A 12957-nucleotide genomic window follows, 5' to 3' on the forward strand; every position below is an offset into this window, starting at 1 on the left:
CATCTACCTACCTCTGATAACTTTATCTAAAGTCACTTCAGGCTTATGCTCAGAAAGAATAGGTTTAGGTGAACTTCAGTAGCCAGCACCAAAACTATCAGTGCTAGATTACAGGAAAGCAGAAACTCCCTTTTGGTACATTTTAGCGGGTACCCAATGAGAGTCATTTTCTTCTTCTTCATTAAATAACACCTGAGGGTAGGGAAAAGCTTTTACATGGTGTGGTGTCAGGTGCTACTCAGCCACAGCCATCTGACTTATGACTACAGCCGAACTTCTAGGTGTAACCTTAACACAACCAATAATTTAAGAAGTATATAATTGACCTCAAGCAAAATTGGTCACCAGTGAAGTTCCCAGGGTAAGTCAGTCAGCAAAATGGAAATGCAGTGCTCATCACATGAGGAGGACTTTGGTGGTCATTTACACTAATACCACTTTGTGCAGCATAATAGTAAATGAAAGCAGCAGAGAGACCACAGGCTTTTACTTTCAATGAAAACTGTTAACCTGAATGGCAACAGCTTTCTTCCTCATTCTATTTTCATTTTCAGTACTACAGCTGCTACAGTGAAATTACAGAACTGGTTAGCTCAACCAGCAAAGTTTTTTTCTTTCTAAGATTGCTGACATTTTTTATTTTAAAGGGCAAAGTAATGAAGAGTAAAGATCTCTGAAAATGCTCTTTAATGATCTGAATTGCCCTACTTTTTCTTTATCCCACAGCACACCAGCAAACTGCTTTGAAAAAAAAAAGGAAACAAAAGAGGAAAATGTCGAGCAATTCAAATCAAACAATGCAAACATATTTGTGAGGCTGTTTTTCTTTCACTCATGAAGCATGGGTGTAAGGAGTGTTGCAATGAAGTTCCTCTCTGCAAGAACAGGAAAAGACAAGGCATCTTCCAAACCTTTATCAAAGATGACACTCCACTTTGGGTGCATAGAACCCCTCAAGATAAATCACCTATTCCACAAAACCGTGTCTATTAACCAACCTTTTCCTCAACAAGAACCTCACAAATACAAAAAAGTACACTTCCATTTTACAATTAGTCATTAAAAAACCCCACCAAACAACACATACATGGGTAGCCCAGGAAAAATAGCTCTGAAGTATCAGGTACAGGGTGTCCAGAAAGACACTACACAAGGTTTCTCTATACCCACCTCCAGTTCCTTGAAGATAGAGTATACAGCCATCTCTGTTATAAATTTCAAAATTATTTTTAAAAGAGTTCTATATTCATACAGTATATTAGGATGACTGTGTTACCAAAGCTGATGCAGTTATAAGTAAGCCAGTGTTTACTGTGTACCATTTTGATTTTAAACATGAAGGTTTGAGAAAGGCACAAGTTCAGAAGAATTCCAAAGAGTGCTTCAGAGAAGAGTAGTTCTGACACTAGAAAATTATAAAGGCCACAGCAAAACAGAATAGCAGTCAGAATACTGTAGTCTTCTTTCTACTCATGATATCCTTAAATTCACCAACTCTCCTGCTCCTCAAAGCCCTCCCCCAACCTCCCAAACAGACAACTGGTTTGTTTTTAAAGATTAGCCAGAACCAGTTTTTTGCCCTGGAGGTCTCTTATTTCACTGTTGCTGGAAGGATAAGGGTGGGCAACTGACATTCAAGTAAGTTGAAATGTGAGCTGCAAGTCTTCACGTTTTTCAGTAATAAGTCATTTTGATAGCAAAGTCCTTTTCTGAAAGGTAACTTAGATTCTGTTGGCAAAAGTACACCCCAATACAACAGGGATCTCTTCTAAATCTTAGCCTACCACCTGTTAAAGAATCTCACAAAGACCTGGCTCCCAGAACTCAGATTTCAATGCAATACAGCCTATTTTATTTCAGTCTACTAGAATTACTGAGTAAAAGCCTTGTCATTGCTAGTCCAAGTAGGGGTAGAAGCCCTTGCCCTCCCCTATCAAAATTTGTCACCAGCCATGTCTAGGAGCTGCATCACAAAGATCTGCAAAGAACACTTGTCCCAGCCCCTCTTCTGGCCTCTTCCTTTTATCTTCGGATCTTCCCCATGGGCCATCACATTTCCCAGCCCTAAAATATTTCAAGGAGCTAAGAGCTGGAACTCTTAGAGGGACCTGAGGTTTCCCTTTGAAATTTAGTCAGAATTGCCTACATAGCTCCCTTTGGCCCCTTAAAAAAATTTCAACACAGCAGAACACAATCAGGTACTTCTGGCTTACTTTTCAGCATTCTTTCAAACATCTGGTTGACAACAACTGCTAGCATGGCCCTCTAAACCAAAGTCAGTATGAGCTCAAAAATATTTCTAACTTCCATTTATTTCAAGGGTATTTTATGTTTTCTGCAAAGCTTGTATTCAACAAAATACTCTGTATGCATCACTTTTAAAGAAAATATTTTATTATATTATGGGAAAAAAGCATGATCATCCAAAGTTTGTATTGTTAAAAAAATTGAAAATTTAGACAGCGTGTCGGTATATTCCGTTCCACATGGGAATGATAAGAAGACTCTATATCATTACTAGATATTGCACAGTCTGAAGGAAACAAAACAAATCACATGATCTTGGGAAACATCTCACATTATGAAAAATCTACAAAGAAAACATTAAAAAAAAAAAATCCCAACAAAACACACAATCCTTTCTTTCTACAGTAGCTTTAAGTTTATAATTCTTGGAATGACCGTATTCCACTGAAGACCATCTCAGTGACAGGAAGCTTCATTTCAGCAATCCCCTTGTGCAAATAAGATTAATAAAAAAAATAATAATAATGCAGTGAAGTCTTTTGATATGGTGTGGGTGGCAATAACCACACAGCTGTTAGATCCCTGCCTGGTAAAACAAAACGGGGAAGGAGAAGGAAGGGGATTTAGGCCATAAGTTTCGCCTGCAACTCCATCTCTGCCGCCCTTTTAAGTGCAACATCCACCAGAAGCTGGAATCCACTAAAATCCTGGTTAAGGTCTGGTGGTGTTGGAGGAGGAGTGTTAAAGAGCCCACTTTGTGTGTTTGCACCAGGTCCCAGTTTGGATGCGTCCTCGTGGCAGGAGAGGGGGTTATCTGTGAAGCCACCAGCCGGGGGCTGCTGCAGGTCCGTGGTCTGGCCTACATCAGCTGGCTGGCAAAAGTGGAAAGGGGCATCTTTTAATGCAGTCACAGTCGTGTGGCAAATCACCGACGGCCGAGCCAGGACCGAGCCCGGGGAGGCCGGCTTGGAAGAGGACACAGTCTTGCCGAGCGGCGCGGCAGCAGGAAGGAAGGCGGTCTCCTCCAGCAGGGGAATGTAGTTCTTTGTGCTGATGGCAGACTCCACCAGGCCGCCCTCGGGAAGCTTGGTCCCTCGCCGTGAGATAGTGAACTGATTTGGGTCTTTGCCATCCTTCCTCAGCATGTCAGGTAACAGCCTGCGGCGTGCATTGATAAACCAGTTGCAGACCTGGGAATATAATGACATCTTAATTTATACCCTCGTTCATTCCCAACTATGTGCCACTAGAGTGGATGGTTAGATTAATGAATCCCTCCAAGCAGTTTCCTTCACTGCACAACGAAATAGAGACCTACTGACAAGTTCTGACATGCAACTCCCTGCTCCTGTTACAGAAAGCCCCGGGACATCTGAAGTCCAAACTAGGGGTTTAGCTTTTAACTCTGTGCACACACATTAACCTATTGGCTATTGTTCCCTAGCTTAGGTTAATTAACAACAGGAAAACCTTTTCTCTCTGAAGAGAGCCACTCCTCCCACAAATAGTTACTGATTTTCCTTGTTCAACTGACTGTGTCGACAGACATAACATGAATTACCTCATTTAAGTTTGTCCTTGTTTAAATATCAACCAGTTTCCTGGGCAATACAGGATAGTTTATAGTTTAACGTCTTTTTTCTCTTTACTACATAAAGGAAGTCTTCTTTATAATGTTACTATATAGCCAATTATGAAAATTGCACTAGTGAATTAATATGAAAAAATAAAGCCCAGGACTCAACAGGAGTGATCTCTATTTAGCAGCTCCCGAAACCAAACCCTGGTTTACCCAAGTTCTCATGCAGCCACCTTCCCACAATATGGGATGCAGCAATGGGCAAAAACTATTCCACAAAAGATGATCACAGAAGATGAGAATGATGGACCCAAGGGACCTCACAGATGCCAGTGGCATCCCAGGATGAGAGTCCAAAATAATCACACAAACGCCTCAGCATACCTGTACTAACATCCTTGAGTAGCTCTATCCCATTTAGGTTATTCCATTGATTTTAATGGCAGTGATGATACACATAATTATATGTGCCCATGTTCTACTGGAATGAGCCTCGAGTTGCCGTTTTAGAAATGAACAGGTACATATTAAGCTGCACATCTAACACCATATAACCTCTGTTGACAAACACCTTCTTCTCACAATGAACTACCTTGTACAGACACTTTATGTCTTTTGGGGTATGATTCCACAAAAAATTAGCATGCATGCTCCAATTCATGACTGTCTGTTGCCCCAGAAAAATAATTTTATTCCCAATAAAGATAATTGTAACACATAATCAGTCTTTATCTCTCATTATGAGTACAGTCAGCAGGAGAGTAGCAATAAAAAAGGAAATCTCACATGCAGTGTAAACATTTGTATCCATGACTGGACCACAGGTGAATAAAAACAGAAAACGGCTCCTTTAGAAGGGAGAACTACTTGTTTAAATACCTGTAGTGTGGAAAGGTGTGTTTGTCGGGATAACAGCGCTTTTTCTTGCTCTGAAGGATAAGCATTGTATCGGTGCTCATAGAGCCAGTCCCGAAGAATCTGCACAGATTCCTTGGGCAGGTTGCCACGTCTCCGCCGTTTGCCTGAGCCAGCAGATGAGGAAAGATCCAGTGGGACATCCATAGTGTCATCATCCTCCGTTTCACTGCCTGATATTGCAACTACACCTACAATTGTAAGACAAGAACAATCAGCCTCCCAGATCCGTTAACTACTTGGCTCCAGCACTGTATGGCACAGACATTTTATATCACATTAACAGCCCCTTGTACGGGAGATTCGTCCCGCAGCGTTAACTTGTCATGCTGTAGCTTTTCTGTCAGCTGAACAAAAAGTATCACCAATGAGCCGTTCCTAAAGGAATTTTTCTCTGCAAACCTTCATTTTCTTGTTCCCCTGGCAACCTTTTATCTGCTGCCACGTTATCAGATAGCTTCTATCTAATGAGAATATTGTCCAAGTTTGCTTGCTATGGTATGCATCCAGCACTTTTTTCAAGGATAACTATCCAGTGGCTGGGCAAAAGGTCAACAAGCAAGAACTTAAAACACCCCAACTCAAGCATTAGGTTATTTAATTGCTTCTTACCACTCTGATGCTTCCCTCCTGGGAGGGATAGATCGTAGATTTTATAAACTAATAATTATATCTAGTCAGAAAAATTAATGGAAGAAGAAAAAAAGAAAGCAGAAAATGGTGTTTGTCACCACCCCTAAGGAGATTTTCACATATGAAGGAAAAAACATGCAGGAGAAGGGAAGAACTAGGTGCCTAAGAGTTTGCCAGTTTATCAGGAAATGAACTCTTATTTAACTACATTCTGTCTCAAAGAACCATGATCATTTAAACGTACCAGATTTTATCCTATTTTTTCAATTTTGTGGTTTTCGTCTCATATTTTTATCCCTGAAAATGTGTGTTCTGTGCTGTGCTTACAATAAGGGTCCAAATTTACAAGTTAAATGTGCATACCTTCTCCCTCCAACACAAAGGAAGGAACAGATTTCAAACTCTGATTATCCCTTTATATATGTACACCACACTACTAGTAACATGAAGCTGTGGAATGTAAATCAAACAAACGAGCAAGTATTCAATAGTTAGGAAGGCTACAATTCTACTCCCTTTGTAGGATACACAAGTCACTAGTTCCATAAAACACAAAGAAAACCATGCTTTAAACTCACCAGAGATTTTACAAATCTTACAAACTGTATACAAGTGCAAATAAGATACTAGCCATGTTCAACTAGTACAAACTAATACTAATTTCAAGTGAACTGACACTGGCTTTCAGAAGCAGTTTTAGGAACTATAGAAGGAAGAGAAGCCCTTAATCTTTTTGTCTTTTGAACTTAGATTGGGAGTGATGATGGGGTGGAAAGGAAAGTAACACCAAATCTAAAGACCTTAACAGTAAAGCAAACTAAGTGTCAAAAGTAAAATATTCTGTGGACAACCACCCATAACTCAAAAGTTCTATTTAAGGAAATAAACTAAGCCCTAAATGACAAGAAGTGTACCTGTGAAAATATTAAACTCTATAAAACTATGTTACATCCATGAGTAAAGGCACAGAAGGAAGTAATGCCCTTTAAAAAAAAAAAAGAAAAAAAATCAACCAACCACCAAAGCTCCCACTACCATACTTAGATAGGAGGCATGCATGTGCAAGTTTTCCTTAATACTTGGCAGGAGGGTAGGGAGCGAAACAGAGAAGGACCTTTCCTCACACTTCTAAACTTCAGCCAAAGCTGACATGGTAAATTATTCTTTCCTTCCCCTATTTATGAATAGCTCCAACATCCTTAAATTTAGTCTAAGTTGTCCAATTTGAAATGCACAGTTTTGATACGCAAGCATTCCCAACAGGATGATCAATCTGCAATCTGTCTGGAATAGTTACTTCAGTAACTTACTTGGTATTGTTTTCATTCTCCCTATTGCTGATTTATGTAACCGACAAACACCAAACTGACATACCAAATTTTTCATCTGATGATTAGCTACATAAATTATCCAGTCATGGAACAGGAACAATAGGACAATATTTAAATAACCAACACAAGATAAACTCCAAATTATGTAAACAGCTTCTTAATTCATGTAGAAAGTATGTCAAAAGTTTGCTTTACAATGATTCCAAGCAAACCACTTTGTCTTGGCTTCATGGGAAGCGCTGTCATGCTTGCAACCTGACCTGAGAACATGCCTTGCACCATGGGCTCCTGGAGCCACGAGGAACACTTCTGGGAACAAAGATCCTGCAGAGACAACAGGAATGGCTCTTCAAAGCAGCTCAGCCCTTTTAAATTGAATTTAAAAACTAGCTAAAACTAGCCCATGCTATTCAGACAATGTTTTGAAGTGCACTGTTCTTGTTTGTCAGAAACCAGAACTGTTGCAGCATTTCACTGGGTTGGGTTTTTTGTTTGTTTTTAAATATAATGGGCAATAAGGCAAGACCTTGGGAAAGAGGGAGAGGCAAACAGCAAGGGCTGGAAACAAGAGGGAAGGAAAAACTACTATGAAAAAGTTAAATGTCTAATGGCTTGCAAACAGTATTTACATGGCATTACAAAAAGTACTCCAGACACACCACTCAGTCTGAGCTGACCTTTCCAGGATCTACCACACAACTAAAAGACTCCATGGGCACCTCTGAATTTCAGAAAACTGACTTAACAGCAAAGCCTCTCATAGAACTGTGTCTCTTTCTTTAGCTGAAAAAAAAAAAAAAAAGTGACAAGATACTGTCTGCAAGCCAGCAGAATAAAAACGTTTCTCCCTTTTCAGACAAGATCTGCTAAAGTAAAAGTTGTCATCTGACTAACCGTAACCTACCTAGCAAGAAATGAGTCACCAGCTAGAGCCAGCCCTTTGACCCGCTGGCTTAGTGTGTCATATTAATTGACACAGTAAGTTAGTGACACAAAGCAGGTTTTGGTTAAGCAGGAAACCCAGTGTAGTAGGACTTCTGCTCATTTAAATAGCTGATCAGCGCTCTGAACTCGTGGCAGATCTCTCCTCAGCAGTGCAGAGCTAGCAGCAACAGGAAGTCAAGGCTAGAAATCTCCACTAGCCCAGCTGATATTTTTTTACTAGAGCAGGAGCCACATTGTTGCTGTCAAGGCTCTGTTTTCATTAAAGCATTCCTGCTGATTACAACCCAGCTTTGTTTTTCCGTCTTGTTAGTAATCAGCCTATTCGCTGCTGGTTTCCTGTTTTAACAGGGCCCAACTGAAAAGGCTCCTGGCCATGCTCCATGACTGGACCATTGGCTTACTGTTATTTACACCCAGAATAAAGGCCTGTGGACACGATGAGTAGCCCCAGCTGACCTACTAATTTATTTTGTATTAAAAGCAGGCTAAGGCCAGGCTATTTTATGTCTCCTCCTAAATACATTTAATCCAAACAAAAAAAAATTGTTGTTGCAGAACTAAAATTAAAGCAGCACAATTAAATTTGCAGAGAGGTCTGAAAAACAACACAAAATCCCATTCCTTCATTTCCACATCGCCACTTAAAAGAGTAGTCTATGCTTTTAATGACCTAAGGACTACATGATCAGCATTCCTTCTTTATAAATTACTTTATCCTCCTGGCTTCCCAGCTGAAGTCATACACATGATTGAATGCACTGCTGCATTGTATCACAGCCCAAAGACTTCACAGGTCCTGCCCGTAATCAGCTCAGGGAAGATTACACCTAGGATCTGGAGTCTGGGCTCAACACCCAAACGTTAGTTAACAGCTTGAAACAACTTGAGTAAAAGTACAGTGATGACTAAAGCAGATTTCAAAACAAACTACTGCCACTTAAAAAGGTATGCTGAAATACTTTGAGGGGGAGGACAAAGTATTCAGAGAGGTTGAGACAAATAAAATGGAAGTTAAGCAAATGAAAAATTTAGGCTATGAGGGGGGAAAAAAAGGCACCAAAAAAAAACAACAAAACAACTATCCCATTGTGTCGAGGAAGAGCTTCACAGAGGAAGTGGCAGAAGCCAATTGTTATTCAAAAGAGGACAAAGTATACCACAAGGAACAATCTCTGCCCTCCAGAGAGGAGCCGGACAAAAATCACCTTAAAGAAAACCTCCCACCCCTTAGGGTTCTCTGAATTTCTTAAGTGAGATTTTTTTTTTTATGAGCACTGATAAACAGAACCAGTTCCTATCTAAGCCCCCATCCTGTTGTAACCAAGTTCAGTAAGATTCTTCACATGTATAAACTTGAGCACATGCCTGTGTCTTTTCGAGACTGTGTTCTAAATCAGCTAATTAACAAGCCAAGTAGGTTCCGTGTGATTGCTATCAGGTTATTATTTGTAAATGAAACTATCCATAGAAGAGTCCTGAGGTTTAAATCCAATCTACTATCTTAAAAAAACCAAACAAAAACCCCTCAGCAAAACAAACCAACAACAAAAATACAGCATTACAAAAAAAATTAAAGCACAACACACATAGCAAAAAATCTAACTAAAATGTAATGCGAATTTATAAATCAACAACAAAAATACATTCGTTTTAAATTATTCATAAGTAGCAAGAAAACTACAAGGATACAGAAGGGAATTTCCACAGTTAAAAAAAAAAAAGCACCACCTCTTTCCTCTGAATGAGTTTCATAATTGAGGAACTAGCCTGTATGTTGTCCTCTGTACTTTACAGCTTGCACTCTACTACTTCCAAAGCAACTAGACTTGGCTGTACTATACTTTTTTTTCCCCTCTAAACAGGATTTTTCTAGGAGTGCAAGTAAAAAATCTGTAACAAAGTCACTCTTTGAAACTTCTTGAATGAGCTTCAAACGCCAGGAGGTCACAAATAAGTACAAGCCCAACCTTTATTAAAACAAAGGCACCCTAGCACTAACATCTTTTTAAAAGTTTCCGCCTTTGTCTCCTCACCTTTTAATTTGTGCCACGCAAACCCCAGCCCCATGGCCCCTCTCAAAAGTTCTCCCTCCCGCCTGTCACCTTTCATTGTTTCCATTGTTTCAGCCCAGGATTTGCAATCCTCAAAGCAGAGCTTACACACACACACACACACACTCTTACACACAAAGCCCTACACATGCATACCTAGAAACTACGTCAGCGTTTTCCACACGCATTTATTTCGGGGGTGGCAAGAACAACAGTTGAAAGTGCAGGGAGTTTGGTATTTCACCAACCAGCAGCTGCCCTCGGGGAGAGAAGTCTGAACAATGGAAGCAACAGCAGACAGGAAACCAGCTCACCACTGCTGTGCAAATAGGCAGCATAGGAATGTCCTAAAAATAACTGGGCTAAATTAATTCAGCGAAACTATAAAAGTGGGGAAGGGGGGAACAAACCACAAACTGCTTCCAACACGATGCAGAATCCCGACCTACCTAAGACGCCTGAAACATTTAAAGGCAGCGCTGCCGCTGTCTGCGGGCACAGGGGGCTGAGCTCGGCAAGCAGCTCCGGCTGTGACTGGAATCCAGCCCCGCTCCGCTCCTCAACACCACCCTACCTGCTCTTTAAACTTCGCCTTCGTGGCTCAGTTCCCTTTGTGCGCGCTCCTCTTAGGCGAGTGCCATGTCCAAAAAAAACTTCTGACGAGGGCTACAAACCATATTAGTACACACCATGTCTGCAGCAGCCCAATGATTTCACGAACTACATATGCATTAATTGCTCCAAGGGTATTAACAATGAGGGAGGCTGCTTTACTACAGAGCCGCAGGAATGCATAGTAGGGGGAAAACAGCACAACTCTGGAGTGTAGTACTGAACATGCGCACTGCTCCCCTCTAGCCCTCCACTTCGGAGCGTTTCATGGTCTTTGAATGCAAAACACCCTTCAGCCACACCGCCGACTGGCAAATCGCAATTGAACAGACACTGCTTTGCTATGAACTTCTTCCCAGCCAGCGCAGGAGCGTTAGCTCCGAAAGCACGCTCCGCGTCTTTGTGGCCAAGCGCTAATTTAAAGGCACTTAAAGCACCACGAGCGCGATGAGTAACCATCCCCTAACTGTAAAGTTTGTCTGTTTGGAAGTGGACACAAAGAAAACTCAAACAGCCTTATGGCTGTGGCGAGGGGGGAAGTCTTCCTCCTTTTAACCCCGTGTCAAAACTTTTGTACTTTTGTGTTTCGCCTCCCTGTTTTAAGGGATAAAAGGGATAGAAAGGGCTTCAACTTTCAGCCAAACAAGGCGGGCGAGGGCGCGGAGGGGTTTGAAGCCCTCCCGCCGGTGCCCCCCCACTCCTCAAGCCCCACGCTGCTGTCCCCGCGAACAAAGAGTTGCCGGACGGCCCCGCTTTCCTCGCCCCAAGTTGGGAAAACCACCCGCACCCTCGCCCCCCTCGCGGGGACGGGGGGCTCGGGGCGGAAAAGCGCTGAAAAGTGTTTCATGGGAGGGCAAGGGGAAGAGGCTTCACGGAGGGGGAGAGAACAAAAGTTGGCGGAGGACACGAGGCGAACGGCTGGACATGTTTTTGACAGGGAGCCAGCGGCGCAGAGAGGCGGCCGCCTCCAAACAACAGCCCCGCATGTTTTGTCTGGGAGCGGAGCATCCAGTGCAATCTTCCACGGCATACAGGCCAGGGGGTGTGGGGGGCCACGGGGGACAAAAGGCCCAGGAGGCAAAGGGACTCCGGCTGGCTTAGCGACAGCCCCCCCTTCCCCTTTCCACCCCGGGTAGGGGCACGGGGCACCCCGCTTTGTCCCGGCACCCCATCACAACTACCTTTTTTACTTTTCATCTTGATCGCGAGGACCGAGCCGATCGCCGGACACCCCACGCACCGACCCAAGTTTCTCTCCCTCCGCCGGACGCTGCTTTCCCCCTTTAAGCTCGGCGAGGAGGAGGAGGAGGAGGTCGATGAAGAAAGAAGAAACACCGCCGCGGAGCCAGGCGCCCGGTCCGCGGCCGCGCTGCTGTCAGCGGGAGCCGCAGGGCTCTGCCTCCCCCGGGGGCTTTCTGATGCGGCCGGGGTGGGCTTCCCTCCCCCCTTGCCTTTGTTCCCTTCTGCTGGCGATTGGCCCCGGCCTGTTAAAGTGAGGAAAGGCACGGGAGAGAAAGGTACACAGCGCCCGCCCTCCCCCACCTCCCCGCAGTGAGTACGGGAGAGTAACCGTGCGCTGCACTGGCACTCGCTGCTGCCTCCTCCTCCTCTCTCCTCCCTCCCCTCCCGGGTGTTGAGGCTCTGTCAGACGGGAGGGGAGGGACCGGCCGGAACGGGGGGGTGTCCGCCTGTACCCGCTCGCTCATGCACACACAACAGCAGCGGCGGGGGGAGCTCTCCGTGCCTCCCGCTCCCTCGCCTTTCTTCCAGGCAGACGTTTGATCATTAAACTGGAAGGAGGAGAAGGAAGAGGCGGGGGTGGGGGGGAGATTTTGACAGCTGCCCTTGACTAGCCTCCTCCTGTTGCTGCCGGACGAACCACCCACTCCTTCGCGTGAATAGAGGAGAAGAAAGGAGAGTGCGTACGGCAGGGGAAGGAAAGAAGCCCCCCAAAGGCCGGCGCCCCCCTCCCGACCGCCGAGCGGCCCGGTCGGTGGGGGCTGCTCCCCCATCCCCTATGGTGCCCAAGGAGCCCCGCCTGGCCGGCGCTGGCCGCACACACCCCCACCCACCCCCGCGGGGAAGGCGAGCCCCGTTTCTGCGGTTATTTTTACAGCAGTTCGTAAAAGGTTATTTTTCTCCCCCTCGACTCCCCCCCTCCCCAGCCCGGTAGATTTTGCTGCGGCACATGATCGCAGCTGTAAAAGAGAGAAGTCTCACAGCTTGACTCATCCCTGTCGGGCGAGCACGCTCTGCAGCAGCAACAGTTTCTTTTCCTTCGGGATGGGAAACGTGACACCCGCCAGCAGCTCGCTCCAGCTTTCCTGGCGAGGTGGAGAGCTCTCCCCGGGCACAGGCGGCCTTGGCGGCGACTCCCCCGCCGCCCCCTGACAAAGCCAGGTGCAAAAAAAAAAAAAAAAAAAAAAAAAAAAAAAAAAAAAATCAAAAGTGTTGAACGCCCAGCCGCGGTCTGAAGTGTCACGGGCAAAGGTTTCGGCGTGGAGAGGAAAAGAAGCCGCCCGCCGCGGAGCGGGTGCGGCGTGCACTTATTTCACGGGAGCGTGTTTGTGTCACTCCCGCACCGACACGTGCGGGGCTGTTCCCGGCCGGGCGGGCGGCTGATGAAATCATGGATTCCTATGGC

General features: G+C 44.5%; 1 protein-coding gene across 1 annotated transcript; it reads right to left on the reverse strand.

Annotated features, from left to right (window-relative positions):
- Nucleotides 1-2382: 2382 nt before the first annotated feature.
- Nucleotides 2383-12700, reverse strand: TGIF1 (TGFB induced factor homeobox 1). The gene is given in 5 exon segments (XM_033080979.2): nt 2383-3437; nt 4706-4932; nt 11495-11770; nt 11773-11797; nt 12534-12700. Coding segments are annotated over 5 exon segments (1107 nt in total). The 5' UTR covers nt 12546-12700; the 3' UTR covers nt 2383-2870.
- Between the last annotated feature and the right edge of the window lie 257 nt (nt 12701-12957).

Source organism: Catharus ustulatus, chromosome 1 (assembly GCF_009819885.2).
Source record: "Catharus ustulatus isolate bCatUst1 chromosome 1, bCatUst1.pri.v2, whole genome shotgun sequence".
Taxonomy (NCBI): domain Eukaryota; kingdom Metazoa; phylum Chordata; class Aves; order Passeriformes; family Turdidae; genus Catharus; species Catharus ustulatus.